The 22559-nt window shown below is 39.5% G+C and overlaps 1 protein-coding gene across 3 annotated transcripts in view; it reads right to left on the reverse strand.

Moving 5' to 3' along the window:
* The window catches only part of LOC117293238 (CREB-binding protein-like), a 33433-nt gene that overhangs the window by 3660 nt on the left and 7214 nt on the right, over window positions 1-22559 (reverse strand). The window contains exons 3-27 of one of the 3 annotated variants that reach the window (XM_033775462.1): window positions 21787-22314; window positions 20880-21141; window positions 20606-20713; window positions 19819-19977; window positions 19050-19278; window positions 17991-18108; window positions 17386-17581; window positions 16445-16818; window positions 15773-15889; window positions 14877-15270; window positions 14652-14770; window positions 12659-12898; window positions 12322-12410; window positions 11077-11157; window positions 9609-9665; window positions 8169-8225; window positions 7614-7691; window positions 7050-7117; window positions 6469-6616; window positions 5866-6006; window positions 4596-4709; window positions 3848-4013; window positions 2788-2961; window positions 1871-2032; window positions 632-910 (exon numbers count right to left, since the gene is read on the reverse strand). In XM_033775462.1, coding sequence (XP_033631353.1) covers window positions 632-910; window positions 1871-2032; window positions 2788-2961; window positions 3848-4013; window positions 4596-4709; window positions 5866-6006; window positions 6469-6616; window positions 7050-7117; window positions 7614-7691; window positions 8169-8225; window positions 9609-9665; window positions 11077-11157; window positions 12322-12410; window positions 12659-12898; window positions 14652-14770; window positions 14877-15270; window positions 15773-15889; window positions 16445-16818; window positions 17386-17581; window positions 17991-18108; window positions 19050-19278; window positions 19819-19977; window positions 20606-20713; window positions 20880-21141; window positions 21787-22314 — 4458 coding nt within the window. Of the gene's footprint in view, window positions 1-631; window positions 911-1870; window positions 2033-2787; window positions 2962-3847; window positions 4014-4595; window positions 4710-5865; window positions 6007-6468; window positions 6617-7049; window positions 7118-7613; window positions 7692-8168; window positions 8226-9608; window positions 9666-9789; window positions 9850-11076; window positions 11158-12321; window positions 12411-12658; window positions 12899-14651; window positions 14771-14876; window positions 15271-15772; window positions 15890-16444; window positions 16819-17385; window positions 17582-17990; window positions 18109-19049; window positions 19279-19818; window positions 19978-20605; window positions 20714-20879; window positions 21142-21786; window positions 22315-22559 lie in introns of all 3 variants that reach the window. The other 2 variants (XM_033775460.1, XM_033775463.1) reach the window with 2 other exon arrangements.

The following is a 22559-nucleotide window of genomic DNA, read 5'->3' on the forward strand; positions in this document are numbered from 1 at the left end:
TTACGTGGGCGGAAACGCAACCCTGGGGTTCAACTTTGTAATACCACTTTGTTAATTCATCATTTTTCCCTAACTCTACTCTCCCAAAATGCAATATGGTATATTTTCAAAATGGCGCTTGTAAACATGGGTTTGATCAACACTTAGGGCTAAATTTGTAAATACACCACATCCAGATTAACCATCATCAGATATGTGTTTTTTGTTGTTGCAAATATGATGTATGAAGGTCAAAAGGGGGAAATATGACCATAACAACAAAACAAGTTCTTTATTTTTCATTAAACTTTGACTGCATGAGACCCGTTCCATTGATTTCAAGATGAATCCACAGTGATGCTCACCTGGTATTCCAACAATGCTTAAAATGTTTCAGACGTTTAATTTCAATGTTTTTCCCCTCTTCTTTTATTTGGGGGGGGGGGGGGGGGTCGACGAGAGGATAGGGGAAAAAGATAATAAATGCTGTATGTATTGATTATAAGGCTCTTTTGAGTAGCGTTGGGTATGAAAAGAACCTGTGGTTACTAACTCAACATTTCTATCAGTAAATTGCTTATATCAATCAAAACAAACTAACTTAAAGTTCTTGGTGAAAAAAAATTAGTTGAAAATAAGGAGTGAAACTTACATCACAAACAGTGCAATGATATCTAGTCTCCACATGATGCTTGCACTCGTTGCATGTATACACAAAGCGGTCCTGGCCCTGGTTGTGCAGCTCACAGAGCATACACATGGTGGAGTACTTAGCCCGTCGTAGGGAGGAGAACTCGTAATGCTTCTCCCGCGCCAGCGTCAGGAAAGCGTCTCGCCCGTCCATCAAGTCGCAAGAGATCATGGGGTCGGGGTCCTGGATGGGTTCCTGATTGACGCCGGTGTTCGGCACCAGCCGGATGACAAAGAAAACCTGGCAGAGACAAAAAGACAACAAGTTTGTTGAGAACATAACACCTCTTATGATTGGATAGTACCCTTCAAGATGTTTAATTTTATGTTCCCTCTTCTAAACCCGTTCTAGCTCTAAGTTAAAGTAATGTATGTTTCAGTCGTACCAGAGTCGCGACGAACCAAAAAGGTCAGGAGCGCCTCTAGGTAACCCAAATAAATTTTGGATTCAGACAAGCTAACTAGGAATAACATTTAAATTGGCTCGGCTCATGACAAGATCGACGTCTGAAACCAAGGCGGTCCAGATTTGTTCCAAACGACTGCATCAGTCAACCTTTCGACTTATAACTGTTTCAGACGTCAAATTTTTCATGTACTTAATTCAGAATTTGGCTCGGCGCGACTCTGGAACACCTGTCTGAAATGGGTGTTGAACCCTTTAGAGACCATAGCAGCCAGAAACGGCTTGTACCAATATACCCATAGCGGCCACAATCAGCTGCAAGATCTGACCTATTTACACTCAAACAAAACGGTCAGAGAAAAGGTCAAGGTATGAATTTAGATTTTTTTTTTTTAATATTTCCAATGTAACATAGTACATGTTTATGTGTTTCTGAAACAAAACTGAATTACTGTCTCATTTTATTTTTCAGACACTGTGTGCGTTTGAGATATGATTCCATTTAATACTGTATTACCCATACTATTTATTCTCTGAAGCTGTTAGAGAAGAGTTTGCTATATTATGCATGAAATCATAAATAGACCATGGCCTATTGCCCTGAACTTGGCCGTGGTGCCCCTTCAAGGGTTTCCCAATTTCCTACAAGCCCAGTGCAAAATTAAAATGACTGGAATTAAATTTCAGGCAAACTACTTACTAACAAAATGAAGGATTACAGTAAGGTATTTAGGAAAATAAGAATTCAACAGGATGTCATTTATACAAGTTCAAAAAGATAAATGTTTTGTTTACCTCTCGATGTTTCTCCATCGTAGAGAAGATCTTTTGCGATAAGTCGCTGCCCTGCTGTGGAAAGTTAGTCTTCTTGTTGTTCTTGCGGTTACTGCTACTCTTGCTCTTGTTGTTTTTCTTGCACTTCTTCTGAGACTTCTTACTGCCAATCGGGAGCGTTTGCTTTGACAAAGAAATAACCCAAGACAATTGTTTAATGGGTGAAGGTATTTCAGAAACCTTTTGATGAAAGCAGTTAAGTTCTTGAAGAACCTGTTCGGTTGGAAGAACCACATAAGGTCGACCAGGGCCTAATTACTATAGAGCTGCTTCAGCACAAAAAGATGCTAAGAACAACAAAATTATGCTTACCCGAATGGTTACTAGCCAAACTACCATGTTACATGGGCATTTACCCTGCTCATGTTTGCCTCATTTCAGCAGGAATTTTTTTTTATTGCTTAAGCAGCTCTAAGGAATTGGGACCATGAGGATGAAGCCCCTGTTACAGATTTTTTAACCAGCTAGTGTTGATTTTCACATAAGACAGGAAATGAAAAGTGAAACATTAAAGGACACTGGACACTATTGGTAATTGTCAAAGACTCGTCTTCTCAATTAGTGTAATTCAACATATGCACAAAATAACAAACCTGTGAAAATTTGAACTCAATTGGTCATTGAAGTTGTGTGCTTTCAGATGCTTGATTCCGAGACCTCACGAGTGAAGTTTCAAAATCAATTCAAATATTTTACTGAGAAATTACTTCTTTCTCGAAAACTACGTTACTTCAGAGGGAGCCGTTTCTCACAATGTTTTTTACTATCAACAGCTCTCCATTGCTGGTTACCAAGTCAGTTTCTATGCTAACAATTGTTTTGAGTAATTACCAATAGTGTCCACTGCCTTTGAAAACACAAACTCCTGTTACCCTTACCTCCTCTCCTGTGCTGGCCGCGGCTGCTTTCTCGGCAGCTTTCTGTCTCTCCTCCTCCTCTTGATCCAGCTCCTTAATACTCTCCTCTAAGACATTAGGCCAGAAGTCACCCTCGAAGTAGGGCAGCTCCGTCGCACACGTTATTCCATCATCCATCGCCGACTTGAGGATATCCTGAGAAGTAGGACAAAAAATAATCCAGTTGAATTTGGCTGGAGAGCTGGCAACAGTTGCGTCTTTCAGGGAGATTTTGTACGACAACCAGGGAGATATTTAGAATTACATTCAACAAGTATATTTCTTGTGCTGTTTTTGTATCTGCCTGTTGTTACTTTTTGATATTTGGGGTGCTTTTTAAACTAGTGAGCAACGTAATTTCTTTCTTTTTTGAGATTAATAAGGTTTTCTTATGTCTTCTTAGTAGGGAAAAAGTGTCCATTATCAGTGAGATTTTAAAATGTGTGCAGCACAACAAATTCTCACATGGCTCACAATCTTTAATTGGCAGTGAAATTTGGTTTTGATTTAAAACTTGCCTCTGTGCAACGATCAACTCAGTTCGTACAAGTAATAGGGTTACACCACACACTAGTCATAACCTTTGTTATCAAGAGCACTCTTATAAAGAGCACATTCTGGGCTAGATTTCATAAAGCTGTTAGGCAAAAGATTCTGCTTAACAAGTGTCTTGGCTAAGGATGAAAAGACCATGGTACCAGTTGCAGCAATGGTAACTGTATGTTGTTTTGGCTGGAAACCTATTTTTGCTAAGCAAACGTTTTTGGTTCTAAGCACGTTTTGTGCCTATAGGCTCTATGGAATTGGGCCCTAAAGTCCTGAATCTCATTTTTGCTTTGTGTTTCTTTGTTTTGCTGTCCTCTAATAACAACATTCCTGTTGTAAAGAAGGTAATAATTTGACCAGTTCCAGCGATCCTGTCTTAACGAGAGTCAAATTTATTCTCAACAGGCTTTATTCTTTCATTTTGGCGAATACTATCACAAAAGAAACAATTTAAGACAAAAATCAAGACCTAGCAGCAGTAAATAAAAGCACTCACCTTAAAGTCTACAACGACTTTATCAGTGACAGACTTGTCCAGCATCTTCCGATACCACTCCTGCAGCCTTTTGGGTTTGGGGATTTTCTGCTCCGGAGGATGACAATGAAAGATGTAGTCATCCCCTTCGCTGGGTGGACACGCCCAGATATGTGCCCATTCATACCTAGAAAAGTAAACAGTACATTTTGTTTTGTATTTGTTAATAACGGTTGTGAAGCCAAGAGTTTTCAGAAAACATAAGCCACTTTGAGATATGGCAGACACAATACTATGACACTATTAGGTTTGGGTAAATTTGTTAAACCAAACAAAGCACTCCTAAAGTGTCCACCATATCTCAAACATAACATGCTATGCTTCAGTCATTTTGAAAGACATATTTTCAACAAATAAAGTGAAACCTATTGACCAAATCCCTGCAAAGTAGACTCACACAAGCTTTGTACGTAATTGCAACTCATAAAGAAATCTGTTTTGCTGAAAATACTATAACAAAACGTTTTATGACGAACACTCTACCTCTTAAAGCCCAGTTCATACTTCTTGCTAAAGCTGGACGAATTTCGCATAACAAATAATTTGCATCAGTTGACTTGTGCTGAACTCATGCTTAAGTCTACTCAGGCAGGTCATTATCCAGGACCCTCTTCTGTTATAACTTATAAAAGTTAATGAGTTTAAATTTCCAAACACGGCAAAATTCAAAGTAATATATCAAAATGTCAAGCATGACTTTGGTACCTACCCTAGTAACTTGCAATAGTCAAGGTAGCCGATAAGGATTTCATGGTATACTGCGGTACGGTATGCTCGAGGCTGGAAGAAGTGAACGCTGTCTAAATAAGATATATACACACGCCTGTACAAGAGGAACGGGGAAAAAAGACAAAAATAATAAAGATGTTATGAATCAGACTTCTTCAAAGGTCACTGCTGACTTATAGCAGTGTGCCGCCCTCAGGCATGATTTTAAATTTTTGGGACATAGGTGGAAATTTGTTCCAAGTACAAGGGCTGATATACAAATGGTATATAGCATTTCATGGACTTTTCAAGCCTACTTTAAAGCCAATGGACACTTTCGGTAAACAGTATTGTCCAAGGTCCACACTTTGTGTATCACAACTTATACATAAAATAACAAACCTGTAAAAATTTAGGCTCAATCGGTCATCGGAGTCTGGAGAAAATAACGGGAAAACCCTCCCTTGTTTTCGCCGCGTCATGACATGTGTTTAAAATAAATCCGTATTCTCGATATCGAGAATTGATATAGTTTTAATGTTTTCTCAAAAAGTAAAGCAATTCATGGAATAATATTTCAAGAGAAGTCTTTCACTATTACCTTCTGTAAACCCTGTAAATTATTTGTAAATCTGTGAATTTTTAATTTTTTTTTCTGTACCAAAAGTGTCCAATGGCTTTAAGGATTTAAATGATTTTTCAAGAGTAAAAATAAAATTATAAATCAGATTTCGGTGAGAACAAATATCATGCCTGACCCAAATAACTCCAGACTGAATATTCATTATAATAATAATTAATAATAAATAAATTTAGCAAACCATTCATGTTACAAAAATGTAACTCTCATGTGTAAAGGAGAAATTTCAAAGCCATAAGTTTTATGGCTCCTTGAAAAAGTGCCCACCACAATTAGAGTGACCTTGTACATTCTACAGCCTTTCTGGCAGGCAAGATACTACAATGGTCATATGGGAAGTTTTACATTTTGTGTCAAAATTACCACAAGAATGAGTTGTAAAATAAAATTAACAGCTGAACAAGTTTTGAGCCCCCCTTTCTTCGCTCGACGAACTGAGCAATCGAGCCCATATGTTGGCAGTCTCACTTTTTTGTTTTCAATATCTTCCTTTGGGGTGTTTGTTTACCCAGTCAGTTCACATATACACTTTTATTTTGGAGAGATTTTGAGACTTTTAAATATTTTTTATATAATTTTCCTTTTCTCCTGACAGATTTAAAAGCAATGAAATACTTGACTGGTGGCGTACCTCTGATTTGGCCTGAGACACTCCGAACCATACTCCTGAACATGCATGCCGAAAAAACACACGTCTGTTCCGTCTATCTCCTCAAAGGCAAACAAAGCTTTCGCTCGATATGGAAACGTTTCCGGTAAATCGTCTCCAAACCTTGGAAAGAAAAGAAACATACACTTCAAATTACTTCAAATTTTTTTTTTTTTAGTTCCCCAACAAACTCAATAAAATGAGACACAAAAGAGGCACCACTAAAACATAAAATAGATTCGTAGAAGAACAGACCCATAAAATCTTAAGGTTCAGTCTGCCAATAAAATTATCTGTAAAAAGTTCAGAAATGCAATATACCTGAAAAAATTACTACAAGGACATACAAGTACAAGTGCTACAGCTGCCACACTCAAAGAATATGGAAGTGTTTTTTATCATATTTAACCCTCCGATGGACGACCGGTACTGCAGCCAGTAGACCAAAAACACATAGTGGCAAAGTTTGTTTTTGTAACGACTGATTTCTTTTTCATGAAACGTGGAAAAATGCATATCTACGGACAAGTTGCATGCCTTTGTAAAACATGTCGTCTTCGCCACATTTCAAGATGGTTTCCTTACCGGTTCCTCATTCCCGGCTTGACTTCTACCGTCTTTTCCGAGCTGGACAGCACCCTGATTGTCACCTCCCCTGCACCTGTGTTGCGACACTGCAAGAACTTGTTCACTCTGTTTTCTAAGTGCGTACCAAGCTTTGATGTTGGAAGCTCTGCAAGAGGATGGGGTGGAGAGATAAATAAAATCTGTTAGCAAACATCCATGTTTTTTTTCCTTCTAAGTATTAGAATTTTACCTATAAAATTTGACCTACTACTTTAATTACTGTTTGGTAGACTTAATTACTATACAGCGCTTTAAAATGGAATGCTTGCTGGAAAAAAATTAACAGCCAAACTCTTGTGACTGGTATCCTGCTCATTTCTGCTTAGCAGAAAATTGTTAAGCAATATTTTCTCCTACAGCAGCTCTTTGAAATTGGGCTCAGCTAGTTGGAAGGTTGATTGTGTATTGTGTAGACGCATTCACAATTAGGTACCATACAACAGGCTACTGATACAAAGCTAAAACCGTTGCAATACAAAAACAACAAAAACTAAATAAAGGGACATCATTGGTAAAGTTTCTGCAATAGCGAGACTTACTTTTAGCCGTATACTTGTTCTCCTTCTTCTTGATGATTTTGGCTTTCCGACAGCCGTCACAAACGAAGCTACAGTGGAGAAACAAAAAGACCATGTTTAAAAACAGCAAGTGGGTTATCGCTATCGATTGGAATAACTGCATGTCATTATCTTCAAACAGTGTAAATTTTATGTAAATCTGTGACTTTGTGTTTTGCGTTTCAAAGAGTACCACAACCCTTTAAGATGATCCCTCTGCTGCTGCTTTCCAGGTTGTATCTTAAACTTGGGTGTGATCCATGGCTATACAGTTTAATGGTTTCTGACTGGAATCTTCAAGAACAAAGATATTGACAAAACAGGGCGACGGACAACATAGCACGTCAGTCCCGAGGTTGTTGGTTCAAGTCCCACTTAAGTAAACTTGTCTCTGTTCAACCTCAAGTTATTCAAAAATAAACCCCGTCAGTTTCCCTTGTGGTTTATTACTTAATTTCTTACTGCATGTCAACAATGTTTATTAATGTACACAAGATACTCCTATCCAAACATTTTGGTGAAAAAAAAAGGAACGCAGGGACTTACCCTTCTGGCCAAATGATGTCATTGTTCAGAACACAGATGACGTGGAGCTTTCTACCACACTCTAAGCAGTCCACAAACCTGAAAAGATAAATACAATCATGTTAAAAAAGGTCACGTCACAAAACTTTTAAAATGCTGCTAAGCATTTACAACCCTGCTTAGCAGAAATGAGTTACAGGACGGGGAACAAAACTTCATGCATTGAGCCCAACTGCTCCTCTGTAACTTGCTTATCAGTGTTGTGCTAAGCAGGATTAAATGTCATAAAGTTCTCCTGCACCGATTTGTTTTCATACAAAAAGACTGATATGCTCTTCCTTTCAATTTACTGGTACATAATTTCTGTCAATACTTTTTAGAAAAGGCTGAAAAAAGAATGAATTCCACAAGCACTTTTGATTAACTGAATATTTATACCGAGGTCACACACCAATACCCATGTTTTTATGTGCAGATAAATTCAGGAATTTTTCTCACTATCGCACGCGGTGCAGATAGACTGATAACAACTGGTCATTATTATCTTTAATGAGGAAACAAGATAGTGAAACTTACGGCTCAGGATCAAGGTTGTCGTTTTTCATCTTCACAAAGTTCTCCTTCTTGATAGTACTGCATTTGGGTAAAAACGGTGTGGTAGAAAAACTGATATTAGGAGTGTTTTTCAGTTTTCTATGACGAGAGTACAATTTTTTGCTTTATTATAAATAATGTAAAAACAGAGCCTCTGAAGAAGGTCCGGTCTGGATCGAAAGCTAAGGCCTAGTATCTACCATACTCATTAATATAAAACAGAGGAGAAGTTGCACACCTGCATTTAGAGATGATGATGTTTCATTTGCTTTATGGAGAATACAAGAAACGGGCATGATATTTGGCCCTTAGGAAAAAGTAGGCAAATTTGAATGATTATAAATGCTGACCTACATATCATCAGAGTATAGGCCGTTTTTCAGCCAAATTTGAAACAAATTTGGCCGATTTTTTCCGAGGCCCTCAAATCAGAATTCAATCATTTTAACAATAAGAATAAATGAACATTTCCTGAATAAATGAGATGAGTAAGCTTAGAAAACTAAACGTATTCAACAAGACAGCAACTTTCAAAAACTTTGATAAAAATAAGAAGTAAAACCAAACAAAACAAAGAAATTTAATCCGGTACTTTTGTAGTGATTAAAATTTTAATTAAATTGATATCATTTGGAATAGCAAAAATTAGTGCAAAATTAACATAAACACAGACAAGAACCACACATTGAAAAACTCAAATTAATTTTTCTGAAGACGAAAGCGAAATTTTCCAACCAGACACCAGGGATTGGTAGGTGGGTAGTTCAAAATGTAGGGATGGCCAGCCGCCCAACAAAAAAGCTTAAAGGGCAATTTAATTTGGTAATTACTCACAATAATTATTGGCATAAAACCTTACATGGAAACGAGTAATGGGGAGAGATTGATGGTATAAAACATTGTGAGAAACAGCTCCCTCTGAAGTGACCTAGTTTTGGAGAAAGAAGTAATTTTCCAAGAATTTGATTTCGAGACCTCAAGTTTAGAACTTGAGGTCTCGAAATCAAGCATCTGAAAGCACACAACTTCGTGTGACAAGGGTGTTTTTTCTTTCGTAGTTATCTAGCAAGTTCGATGACCGATTGAGCTCAAATTTTCACAGGTTTGTTATTCTATGCATATGTTGAGATACACCAACTGTGAAGGCTAGTCTTTGACAATTACCAAGTGTCCACTGCCTTTAAGGGAAGTGTGTTTTGTGTTAGAAAAAAAGTACATAGACCCTTTAAACCTAGTAAGTTTAGTGTGAATCCATAGGCATTTGTGCCTGAATACAAAAAAGTACCCAAACCCTTCAAACAAAATCACTTCTTTTACACCTTCTGTCTTTGCTCGAGTCAATAACATCCGCCCCCTAGGTGGCGGCGAAGGAACCTAACCTTATGTGAAGCCTAACGGACATGAGTCAAATGTGATATTAACCTTGCAAGATGCTTAGAGGAGGAGGAGAATCTCTGATCTTTTCCCATCCACCAGAACCTGTTGGGGGTGTAGTGGGTAAACATTAGTTTTTTAACGTTAAGGCACTTACAATACGGTGGAGTTTGTATTGTAAGTAGGTTGGGGGAGGCGTAGGGGCAGTGTCGGGGTATTTATTATTAACCTTTTTAGTTGCTTAGAAGTAGAGTTGAACCTCTGGAATTCAGTGGCCATCCACCAGAACCTGTTTTTGGTTGCAAACATTTCATTTGGTCAGGAAATATAAAAGAAGGGAAGAGTGGGCGTGATCGATTTTTCTTCTTCTTTCGATTTCCTTGTTTGCCAGAGTGTTTTCTTTTCACATCAAAACAACAAATTTTCTGCTGTTTTCTCTACTCACTTCAAAGGCAATTGAATTTTATTTTATCAAATTTATTGTTACACTCTTTCTAGGCCAATCTTTAACTTGTTTGAAAAGGGCTGACAAATTTGTCCTTCACCCAAAGAATAGTTCGTTTTCCTCTTAAGCCCATCTCTGAACCGAGTGGGTAAGACGATTAATAGGTGGGGGAGAGGGCCAGAAACATTTTTTTTTTTTCTGCTTTGGGTTAAAGCAGTATAACAATGCACAAATATCATAGACAATGTAATACAAAAATTAGGAAGATGACAAATAGCACACTCTTCACAATTTTTTTAACACTTCAGCTCAAAATATCCGGATGTCAGACAAACATTCAAACGCATCGGTGCGCCAAACAGCAGTAGTACATGCATTAGTCAACTAACGCTCGCATAAATGAAATTTGACATTTTTGTCTGAGATCCGGGTGAACTTCCAGTTTTAGCAATTGTGCAGAGTGCTCTTGTTATAGGGCCTGCCTGCTTAATAGGTTAGGAATATAAAATAAGCAACCAAATTAATTAAGTTGAATTAAACACATTGTTTTTTAATAAGCTCAACTTTCTATGATGAATTTCCACCACAACTTAATAACATTTATATATAACAAAATTAAAATAAAATCAAAATCTTTCTCATTATCATAGTGTCAGCCCATAACCATTTTCCAACAGCTGATGGAATGAAATTTAATTACGAAAATCAACAACATTTCTTGTAATGAACAACTGAAACAAATCTCCAGGCTCGAAATTGGGAGGAAAATCTATAAGTTTTTATTTGGGCTTGTAGCTAAAAATGTTTACTGGGAACCACAAATTTTTGGAGGAAACAAATCCCGTTAGTAAGGTGACAAAGTATACAGTCCACGTCCTCTGGAGAAAAACTGTTTGTAAACTTCAATGGATTCCCCTGATTGTTGTCAGACATAAAAAGAATTTTTATAGAGGTGGTCTTTCATAAGTAAAACATTACAGTAGAAGCAAGCAAAAAAAAAATAAAAAAATAACAATACAACAATAGAACTAATTATTTCTGTTTCAGGATGAATAAGCAATTAAAACTTACGTCTGTGACTGCGTCGGATCATCACCCAATGTCACCGAGTCACCCTCAATTTCATTGAAGCACTTTTCACAGAAATGATACCTAGAGAAGGATGACGTCGAGCGAGGGTTAGAACATATTCAAGAAATGACAATCACTTTCAGCAGGTTGTGCCTATAACACTGGTACACTACACAAATCTCATTTTAACACCACGGACCAATAAAACCAATTTCCTCTAAGCAGTTCAGGCCCAATTTCATAAAGCTGCTAAGCACAACAAAATTATGCTTACCAGCATTACTACCATGTCATATGTACCATTTGTAACTGGTATCCTCCTCATTTCTACTTGGCAGATAATTATTTAGCAATATTCTCTGCTTAAGCAGCTCTAATGAAATTGGGGCTTTATTTCATAGAGCTTTCTAAGCCCACAAATTTGCTAAGCGTGATAAAAACAGGATTGCCAACCAATATTCCATGTGACACTCAGGATAAGCAAACAACAGCTGAATACGAGTAACAAGCAATATGCAACGAATATAAATTTGGTTAGTAATCCTGTTTTGATCCAAGAAGAAATTTCATGCTAAGCAAATTTTTGTGCTTAGCAGCTCTATGATATTGGGCACTACTGGTTAGATCATTTAGTGCATACAACACTTCGCTGCACAGTTGCAAGTGTCTCATTTATGGCATGGTTAGATGAATGAATGGACTGTTTAAAGGGCAAGCAGACTGGTTAAAGGGAAAGCGGACTGTTTTAAGGGAAAGCGGACTCGTTAAAGGCCAAGCGGACTGGTTAAAGGCCAAGCGGACTGTTTCAAGAGAAAGCTGACTGGTTAAAGGGCAAGTGGAGTGTTTGAAGAAAAGCGGACTGTTTAAAGGGAAAGTGGACTGTTTAAAAGGCAAGCAGACTTGTTAAAAGGCAAGTGGACTGTTTAAAGGGCAAGTGGACTGTTTAAAGACCAAGCGGCCTGTTTAAAGGGCAAGTGGACTGTTTACAGGGAAGGCAGACTTATTAAAGGGTAAATTGACTGTTTAAAGGGCAAGTGGACTGTTTAAAAATCAAGTGGACTGTTTAAATGGCAAGCTGACTGTTTAAAAGGAAAGAGGACTGTTTAAAGGGCAAGTGGACTGTTTAAAGGGCAAGTGGAGTAGTCTGGCTGGCTATTGTTCCTAAACACGATATGTACAAACCCTCTAGACCATGTTAGCCTGTCAGCCAAACAAGGTCTATTGAAGTGAATCTTATTGCCTTACCTGTTCTGGTAGCTCCAATACACATTGTCCCGTGGGATCGTACAAAGCTGTTTGCCGTAACAGCAAAGCACTTGGGGATGGAATACAAACTGTAAGAAGAAAAAAATACAAAATACATAAATCACTATAATGTTTGTCTTTTGTTTGACATCAAAATTGGTGGTCAATGACGTCATGTGCAATCCATCTATACTCAAGGTAAAAAGTAAGGGCACTTGGTGATTGTGATTTACTCTAAGTTTTCACAATAAATGATGACATTGTTTGCACTAAACTCGACAGGCAACCTCTAAATTAACAATAAAAAATGAACGTGGTAGGAGGAGAGGTAACGTACCTTGTGTCCGCAGCAATATCCCAACATCTGCATGACGGGGTCAATCTCACCCTCAAATACCTCAGCCAGCTTGGAGCAGTATTTGTAGACCCGGGACGTCTTGCGATTGTACAGCCAGGCGTTCTCCAGCATCAGCCACACGTCATCCACGTACTGCCAGGGGTTCTGGTAGACGCCTGTGTCCAATTTGTGCTTGATGGTGGAGAGGTCCATGGGCTGCCGCACGATGTCGAAGTAGTCCTGGAAATCGACAAACAAAGCAAACAACACATCCATATTTGCTATGATGAAGTCCGCTTGAAGGGCAGTGTATGCGATGCTTTTCAACTAGGCGGCACCAAATTTTTTAGCTCATTTTTCCCCTTCGTTTTTGAAGGTAAGTGTTTAGCCGCAAAAATCTCTGAAAGAGTGGTATTTAGGTTCCTCATTATTGGTGCAAATTGCAACATTGATACACTGCCCTCCACGTACTTGAAGTCGCTTTGAGGGGAGGGTTAACTGAAAAAACAGACAAACAGATCATCTACACATGCAAAAACAATCTTGACAACGACTATGGACAACAAAATGAACTGTCTTGGGCAAGGAACTCGAGAGATTCGGCTCACGGAGAACGGTGAAAAAAATACATCGTCCACCTCTTGATCCCAGTCCAGCCGGACGTGTAACGGAAGGTGGAAAAGACATACCTCCAAGGGTTTGGGGTTGGGTTTCTTGACACGAGTTCCGTTGACTGGGGAGGAGTTCTTAGGCTGAGTGTAGTTGACAAAAACAAAGACAATAGCTGGCTAATTACCACAGGGTACTAGTGTTGGCATGCCAACAACAACAACAAAAAAAGTTTTGAAATCTTGCAGGGGGAGGGGGTTCCTTTGGGTATGAATAATTAACAGATCACTAACATAGTTGGGCAAATCATTCCACCATGCTTAATTAAACTATAGAAACTGAGAATGTGCAACAGCAAAGGATGGAAAATGATGTAGGTACAGTTATCAAATGCCTTCAAACACAACAACAATTACGCCTTATTTGAGAACAGATATTTTTCCATCTGAATATCTGCTAAAAGTTTTGTTTTGAACATTTTAGTCACAAGCCCAATTTTAGCCCAGTCCACGAAACTTTTTGCAATTGCGTCAGTAATTGCGCGAGATTTCTTTTTTAGTTGTGGTGCACAACTCGAGCATTAACCTTGAGCTCGCAGACTTAAGCGACTGTAAAGTTTCGCAAAATCGACGGCTGGTCTTAAGGGTGGCATATGAGAACCGTGACAATCATTTCAAGTGAAGATATTTAGAAATGAGTAGAAAAGCTCAAGTGAATTTACACAACGACTCAACAGTTTTCATAAGATCAAAACCATTTCATTCAACAAAAAATGTCTTTCTTGCCAACTTTATCTGGCTCCGCATCACTTCAAGGTAGGATCACTAATAAGTAAATATTCCAAAAATGAATGACCATAAAAACTTACTTTGTGAGAAGCACTGCAGCTGTTGATAGTAAAACTATTTAAAAAAAGGATTCTCTTCAAAGTAATATGGTTTTGAAATGGAATCTGAGAACAATTCAAGGAGAAAACGGTTCTCAGATTTCTGAGCGTTTGAGTCCTCTGCATATGCTGCGGACAGAGATGCGGTTGTACCCACTGTCAACTCGCTAAACAGAGGTGGATTTAATGTTCTCGTGAAAATACCCCAACAGTTTTTTGCTGCTTTCTCAGCAAGTAGACACTGCATTCAAATGAAACTTTCCCGTGTGAATGTTACTGTATCTTTCTTTATGACTTTGCCAAGAAGTCAACATACTATTGACAAACTAACCTATGACCCTACCTTTACCAGAATCAATGGCAGAGTTTTAAAAAAACAGGTTTTCTCCAAAAGGAGTTTTAAAAAAAAGTGGTTTTTTTTTTCAATTAGTCTTGTTTGAGTAGTTGTGCTTTTATTGAACTTTCCCAGCTAAAGAGTAAAGGAGAGCTATCACAAACCGGTATCTGTAACGTTTTGGGATCGACAGGTTGCTGGAACGGCAAGGACTCTGGATTCTGTCGATACAACTTCTCCAGCGTAGGCATCAAGGCTTGCCGGAGTTCGTCCGGCTTGAAAACTGCAGAGGGAAAGCAAGAGTGGAAGCGAATAAAGTCAAGTTAAATCTGAGTTTTTGTGGATACTGTGACAAAAAGTGTAAACATTATATATGACTCCAAACTTACTCTTCTTTGACCTTGGCGCCTTTGTCGGTTCCGTCTTGACAGCTTGCTTCGACGAGGCATCATTGCTAGACTGACCCGCCTCCGTCTCCAACTTGTCGTCAGCGGGTTCCTTCTTGATGACAATCGTCCCCGTCCCCCCTCCTTTGCCTGAGCCCTTTCCTCCGCCCATGCTATCAGGCTTGGAGCTGTACCCGCAAGTATACGGATTTCCCTCTGCAGACTCTTGCTTGACAACTGATTCGATGCTGCCGGGTGCTGGCGTTTTCTTCCCCCCTTTGGGGGTGGGAGCTGTTTCTTGCTTAACAGGCTGAGGCGTGGCGGCAGGCGTGATGGATTCAGATGGTGGCTGGGTGACCTGCTCTGCAGACGGGGGCTGCTTGCCTAGACTTACAGGCTGCGGGAACAAAATATAAAATCAGTTAATCATACATACATACATACATACATACATATAGGGCATTTATGTAGCACCACTACGTCAAGAACGCAGCGCATTAGATAGGATATAGAAAATGTTTGATACACTTAAATGTTCGAAGAGAGTCGGATTTCCTGATTGAGGGGGAGAGTGCATTCCAGGTGTGTGGAGCAAAATGTGAGAATGTGCGACTTGAGGCCGACTTAAGAAGCTTGATTGAGTTAGGTTCCATGAGGCGAGTAGTGTCGGATGCTGAGCGTAGACTTGAGCGCCCAGGCCGATGGAGAGACAGGCAAGAGGATAAATAGCCAAGAGCTGTGTTGTTGAGGCATTTATACACACAGATGTTTTTTTTTTCTTTTTTCGGATCCAATATTGAAATAACAAACTGTTTCAGGACGACATAACTTTGAAATAAAACACCTTGGCTACCTGAGGACAGATACAAGATATTTGCGAGAGTTTCTAGATGATTTACCTGAGATTTGCCGTCCGTCAATGGAGGCTCTGTTGTGCCATTGCTGTTGGATGTGGGCGTCAGCTGGGGTACAGCGGGGGTTTGTGGCGTGGCGACCGGGGTTGGGCCAATACTCGCCTGTAACGAGTCAAGAATAAAATAGATACTTCTGATACATCTTAAATGTGCAAGCGCCAAATTTCTGCACTAGCTGCGTAAGCAAAAAAACTCCCTGCTAAGCTGTGAATACGCTTCCGTAAGCACCGTTTCTTTGGTTAGGGTGAGTAGAGCAATCAAATTGGGCCCTGGTTGTTTAAGGTTCTGAATTACATCTTGTTTCAGACAATCTTTAAAGTGGTTATTTGACATGGTACTTTTCCCTTAATTTTGATGGCTGGGATGTTGGTGGTGTGTTGGGAAACTTAGGTACTGGGTAAAGAGGAGCCAACGACCTGAAGTAATGATAATATTATAAACACTTGTATTGCGCGCATCCTGCTGGCTGCTGAAGGCCAGGTCAAACCAAACCAAAGAAAACAGACACAACTAAATTAGTAAAGAAGAGGTTTGAACAAGATCTAAGATTAAGTGGTAGAGAGTTCTGGAAGAAAAAAATCTGTCTCCCCAGGAGTGTCGAGACTTTGGTTCATTGTAGTAGTTCCCATAATACTAGACAAGGGAAGCTTAGCAAACCTGTGGTAATGGATTACTGTTGTTCTGTAGCTTCCCACCCTGGTTCCCGACCGTGGCCTGAGGCTGCTGCACCTGTGTCTGCTGCTGCGACTGGGGTGGTTGCTGTTGCTGCTGCTGTTGAAGCTGTTGCTGCTGCTGCTGCTGCTGCTGCTGTTGTGGTTTTGACGTCAAGGCCTGCATGCCCTTGTTGGGGGCTGGCTGCTTGGCGGCACTGGGCAGTGGGGGTAAGTTGAGGAATGGGTTCTGGTTGGTCTGAGCTTGATTCTGCTGCTGACTAGGGGCCACGCTAGGTGGGGGTGTTGGCATAGAGGGAACCGAAGGAGGGCCAACGGACGGCGGTGCAGGGGTGGCTGGGGCAACACTTAACGGGCCATCTAGGAAAAGATAAGAAAAACCATTTATTTGTGTATTATAAGAAGATACTTGCTTGTAGTCTACATTCATCCGAACCTCCAAGGACATGTCACACGAGGCGATTAACAGGCAACCAGATCCAGGCAATCTCCAACAAGAAACTTCATTCACATTTTAGTTTTCTCAATATTTTTTTTTTTTTTTTTTTTTTTTTTGGCACCTATGTTGCCTAAAAAAAGTTGCCTTAATAATCGTACGTAATAATCGGAACTGTTAGAGTAAAAATTGCACTCAAACTCAATATCTTGTACAATCTTAAGTCAAATACAAGTTTAGACTTCTTGAATTGCATACAGTGTGCTAAATTCATCTTTAAGTTTCATAATGGAAGATATTCAACTAATTTGCAGGATTTTCTCTATCTTAAAATTTCAGCAATTGAAATGTCAATTACACAACTAATTTACTGATTTTTTGATTTAATATACATTTTCCTCGTTTTAAATCTTATGCAAAACGCTACATCAAGAATAAATTTTGATTATTAGTTATATTTCACAGATCAAGTGGATAGATTTTCTACATACTCTGAGTAGGAAGTCGCGGCGACTGCTGCTGCTGCTGTTGCTGCTGCTGCAGTTGGGCCAGGGCTCCTGCTGCAGTCGTTGGCACACCGCCAGCTGCGGCACTGCCTCCCGTCTCCTGCATCCTCTTCTGCCTCTTTTCCTCAAGCTCCTTCTGGATCTTGTAGATCTTCTCGGCCAGGAGGTGATAATACTCCTCCTGTGTTACAAACAGATCAAGGCAAATGATCAATCACTTATTTATTTTATCACTTCAACAATTCAATTCAATTCAGTTTATTATAACTATCATGTTAAGTGTGCATCTTACAATAATAAACAAAATACAAGAAAAATTTGTAAAATAGAAAGGAAGAACTATAAAAAGACAAACGTGAAAAAATACACAGGTAAAAAAAAAAAAAAAGCATAATCATACATTCAACACAGGCATGATACTTGATCCTTGGAAAAAAAATAGGATTATTTTGTTGAGTATAAGGGCTGACCTTGTTTTCTCTTTTACTGCCTGCCCTCCTTTTTATATCATTCAACACATTCTAGTGTCTTAAACATTTCTGACAAACAGTGTTTTTTTATCAAGTGGCGACAGTTGTAGCCTGACTTACCCTGCTGCTTGCTTGCTCGTACATGTCCTTTTCTACTTTGCGGGCATACGCAACTAGATTTCCCATTCGCTTGTCTTTCATGGCCTGGGGGTCCGGTGATGGAAATATTGCTTGAACTCTGAAAATACAGCCAAAAGTTGAACAAGAAAGTTAGACAAGATATACACAACAAGACCTTTAAAGGGAAGGTACACGTTTGATAATTACTCAAAACAAATATTAACATGACTTGGTAATGAGCATTGGAGAGCTGTTGATAGTAAAAAACATTGTGAGAAACGGCTCCCTTTGAAGTAACGTAGTTTTGAGAAAGAGCTAATTTCTCACCAAAATAATAAAGGACTTCTAGCTAGAAGTCTTTTATTCCTATCTGAAAGCACACAAATTCATCCGACTGGGCTGTTTTTTCTTTTATCATTTTCTCGCAACTTCGATGACCAATTGAGCCCAAATTTTCACAGGCTTGTTATTTTATGGTTACGATGGGATACACCAAGTGAGAACACTTGTCTTTGACAATTACCAAACGTGTACAGTGCCTTTAACATTGAATGGTTGAAAGCTATGGAGATGGCCGAAATAAAATAATTATTTGGTTTGTGGTAACACCATATGTGTATCTACTTGCTAGGTAGGTTCTCGTGCTTAGAACTTGTCTTGCTTTATATTGTATTACCACGGAGTAGATTTTCTGAACTTTATATAGCGCTATTTCATAAGGTTTCAAACAGTTTTTTGTTGTAGTTTTTTTTACTTTTGATGACAAATTATGTATAATAAAATATTTGAAAATAAAATGCGAGTACATAAATAATAAGCAAAATATAAAATTAAAAATAAAATATAAAATTATGTACGTAGATAAAAATAATAACTCAAAATTGAGATTCCAGGCACCAGGTTTTTTTCTCATTTCCTGTCCAGTTTTAATGATGTGAAACTCATGACTTAATTTTTTTTTAAAGGGTTTGTAGTAGCCTAGGTAAATGCAAATTTGGTTATAGAAAATTTAATAACAATTGCAACTTAAAAAGCGTTAAAAGTATCACTGGTGCTCACAGCTTAAAGACAAGGTGATTCCTCAGATCCTGGGTGACATACTGCTGCCACGGTTGCGTGTTACCGGTAATCGGCATGGCAATGCCGATGTTGTGGCTACTGTTGCCACTGGCGTTGACTCCCGGCGTGAAGTTGGAGTTGGCCAGTGCCTGCGCCATGGCATCAGTCTGCTGGGCGCTGCTGGTGTTCAGTGGCCCAGTGAAAGTACCTGGCACATTACCCGAGGTTTCTGTTCAGACAAAAAAAATAGACGACACATAATAGTAAGAACACTTATAATGCGCAGGTATCATCACACATGATGCTCATAGGGCAATGAAGGAAACAAGAATTTCTAGTAAAAAGCAGCAGTGAAAAAAATGCGTTTTGAGAACCTCTTACATTAACGTTTCTCCCTTTATAGGCCTAACCCTTAACACTATGTAAAAACTGCAATGGGCTAGTAAACACCACTTCACAAATTGCGCTGTGGAATACTAAAACTGAGCAACCTTTTTTATTATAATGCCCATACTTCAAATGTTCAAATTTGAATAACAATTTATTTTCGAGTGTGTATATTTAACTTCACTTGATTATTTAACTTGTTGTGATCGCTACCATAATTACATCAGAAAGATACGTTTATGGCAACACATGTTTAATTAGATTGTTTTTCACAGAACTCTAGAAAACACAGAATACACAGTGCTTAGCTACAGTTCTTAACAATATCCTCACACAAACATACTCCTGAACTACAAATCTCGACTAGACTGAGGCCACTTACTTAGATTATGAGGCATCCCTGGTGGCCTGGTCTGATTCTTGGTGTTGTAAGGGATGCCCAGGGCCTGGTAGGCCCTCTGCATTGAGTTCTGATCAATGGTTGTCGACAGTGCAGTGGAACCAGGCAGAGGACCGGCCATGGCACTATGCAATAATTTCTCTGCAAAGGGGGAAGACACAAGTGGAAAAGGTTTATCATTAATGGTTGTGTTACTCTTGGGCCTTACTCATGGGTCTGCGATTTTTCCTCCTTATATAAAAAGGAACTTTCAGAAGAAATGGACAACATTATTCATTGATTCTGTGCCACATACCACAATAGTTATAGAGTATCATTCACATGGTACCTTCCTGAGTAGATTAAAAAACCATGAACACTTTACAACAAACACAAACAAAGCATAACATTTTTCCTAAACCATTAGTTGAAGCCTTTAAATAACCCATATTCAAGCAGGAACAAATGGAAATACAAAAAAAAAGATAACCAAAAGGGTAATGGTCTCCTTTTGGTCTTGAAAGCACTATGAACCCCACCCCTTCCCACCCCAAAAAACCAAACCTTCCCAACACCCTAAACCCCCCCCATCACATCCTTGACTCTTTTTCTGTTAAATGGTTTCTGTTAAATGGTTAGTTGACTGCACACAAGAAACACTGACGACAGTATGCTCTAATTCTCTTCAGAACAAATTCCTGAAGAATCACAATCAGGACAAACTCCTGAAGAATCACAGGCCTGTTCATCCAGGGGGGGGGGGAGGGATCCTAGTAAGGGGAACATTTACCATGTCGTCGGTCAGATGCATGCTTGAGCGGTAGGCAGACTGGGCAATCGTTCCTTGTGCAGTTCTTCCAGTGAGTAATTATTTGCCTTGACGAGGCACAGTGGGCAACTGTAGAGGAAAAGTGCAGTGACAAAAAATTTACCATTAAATTAACAAACAAAATTGACCAAATTGTTGTATCAAACAACCATTCATGAAATTATTGGTTTCCCAACTGGCACCAGATGTATACAACAAAAAAACGATTTTGGTGACACTATTAATTAATACTGACCTTGGCAAGACTTGCCCTCTTGGCAATTTGTCATGTGGTTGAGAACGTTCTTCATGGTGCGGCAATGGGGTAGGGAGCACTGCTTGTTCTCCCCGTTAGCCTGGTTCTCCCGTCGCTGGCACTTGTGGGCGTGCAGCAGTAGCACCAACTGCTGCTGAATGAGCTTCCGCTTACCAAGGTCGCCCGGGGAGGTCTGGGTTCCACCTGCAGCCGCAGGCTGGGCACCAGCTATTGCCTGTTGAGGACCTGAAGCTACACCTCCCTGTTGAATAAAATCAAACATAAAGATATAGAACTTGGTTTTCTACCGATTCTCCATAAAAACGTAACCTACGAGTAGTACTAAGTAAAACAATCACATCAAATTATGACTTGCACAGTATATAACACTTGCATGTTGTTTTAATAGATGTTAAAATTGCATCTTTCTCCCCCGATGCAAACTTGCCGTACCTACCCCCTCCCAAAAAATAGTATTCAAACTGCCTCTACCTACATAAGTTCTATTTGGTGAGACACTGCTTTAGGTTGCGGGTTTGAATTCAACCCCAGTAACATGCATATGATTTTGTTCACAGAACTCGGGAGAGTACTGAGTATACAGTGCTAACATACATCAGTGTAAGGGCTTGCATGTTCATTAAACAACAAAAAATACATTATCAATTTGGCCTATAAGTTGAATTTCTCTCAGAAATTTGTTTTCTTTAGGTAACATTTGGGCCCAAAACATATTCAGCAAAGTTAAACAATAACAAAAACACAAATTATCGTATCAAACAAACTGTCATTTTCCTGAAGTCCATCTCTAAGCTGCTTTAAATTCAACTGGAACCAGATTTCAAATAAAAACAAAATAACTTTGCTGCTTTGAACATGAGCACTGCAATGACTGTGGAGAACTTACCATTGTCAGGCCCCCTGATATATTCATATTGAGGTTGCCTGCCATGTTACCGGCCACGTTGCTGGTGATGTTGGAAGGCAGACTGGTTGGGAGATTACCACCGGCAATGTTTCCTGGCAAGTTCCCTGAAGCGTTTATCGCGGCTGCAGCAGCAGCGGCATCCCTGTTGAAGCCGCCCACCATATTGCCGTGCATGCTGCCGGACATGTTCTGAAGGTTCCCTGGAAGGTTCCCCGGAAGGTTCCCCGGCAGATTCCCAGGGAGGTTCCCCGGTAGGTTCCCCGGCAGGTTCCCCGGCAGGTTCCCGGGCAGGCTCGCTGACAGGTTGTTGGCGAGGTTCGGTGTCATGTTAACGTTCGGCAGGTTGAGGTTATCCAACATACCCCCTGAAAAAGTTGTTGTTGCAGAGGTGGGTATGTACGTGGACATGACGTTCAGGTTCAGAGAGGGAGTTGAGATGGTGGTCACTTGGAAAGGGTTGTTTAGGCTGGGCTGGCCAACAGGCGGAGTGCTTGATGGCCGTACGATCTAAAGAGAGTAAAATCAGAGAAATTAAGGTCAAGTAACAATAATTTGAGAGGATCTGCAAAATAAAACCTGTATTGATCACAACAAAACAAAGCAATAAGATAATAAAAGCATGCTTGGAAGATGTCCTTTTCTTCATCGGTTCCAAAGCTCTGGAATGATCTGCTACAACCTCTAAGGAACTCCATCTCCATTTCTCAGTTCCGAAAGAACTTAAAACCTACATCTTCAACCATTAAGTTTAA

The sequence above is a fragment of the Asterias rubens genome, chromosome 8 (assembly GCF_902459465.1).
Source record: "Asterias rubens chromosome 8, eAstRub1.3, whole genome shotgun sequence".
NCBI classification, from domain to species: domain Eukaryota; kingdom Metazoa; phylum Echinodermata; class Asteroidea; order Forcipulatida; family Asteriidae; genus Asterias; species Asterias rubens.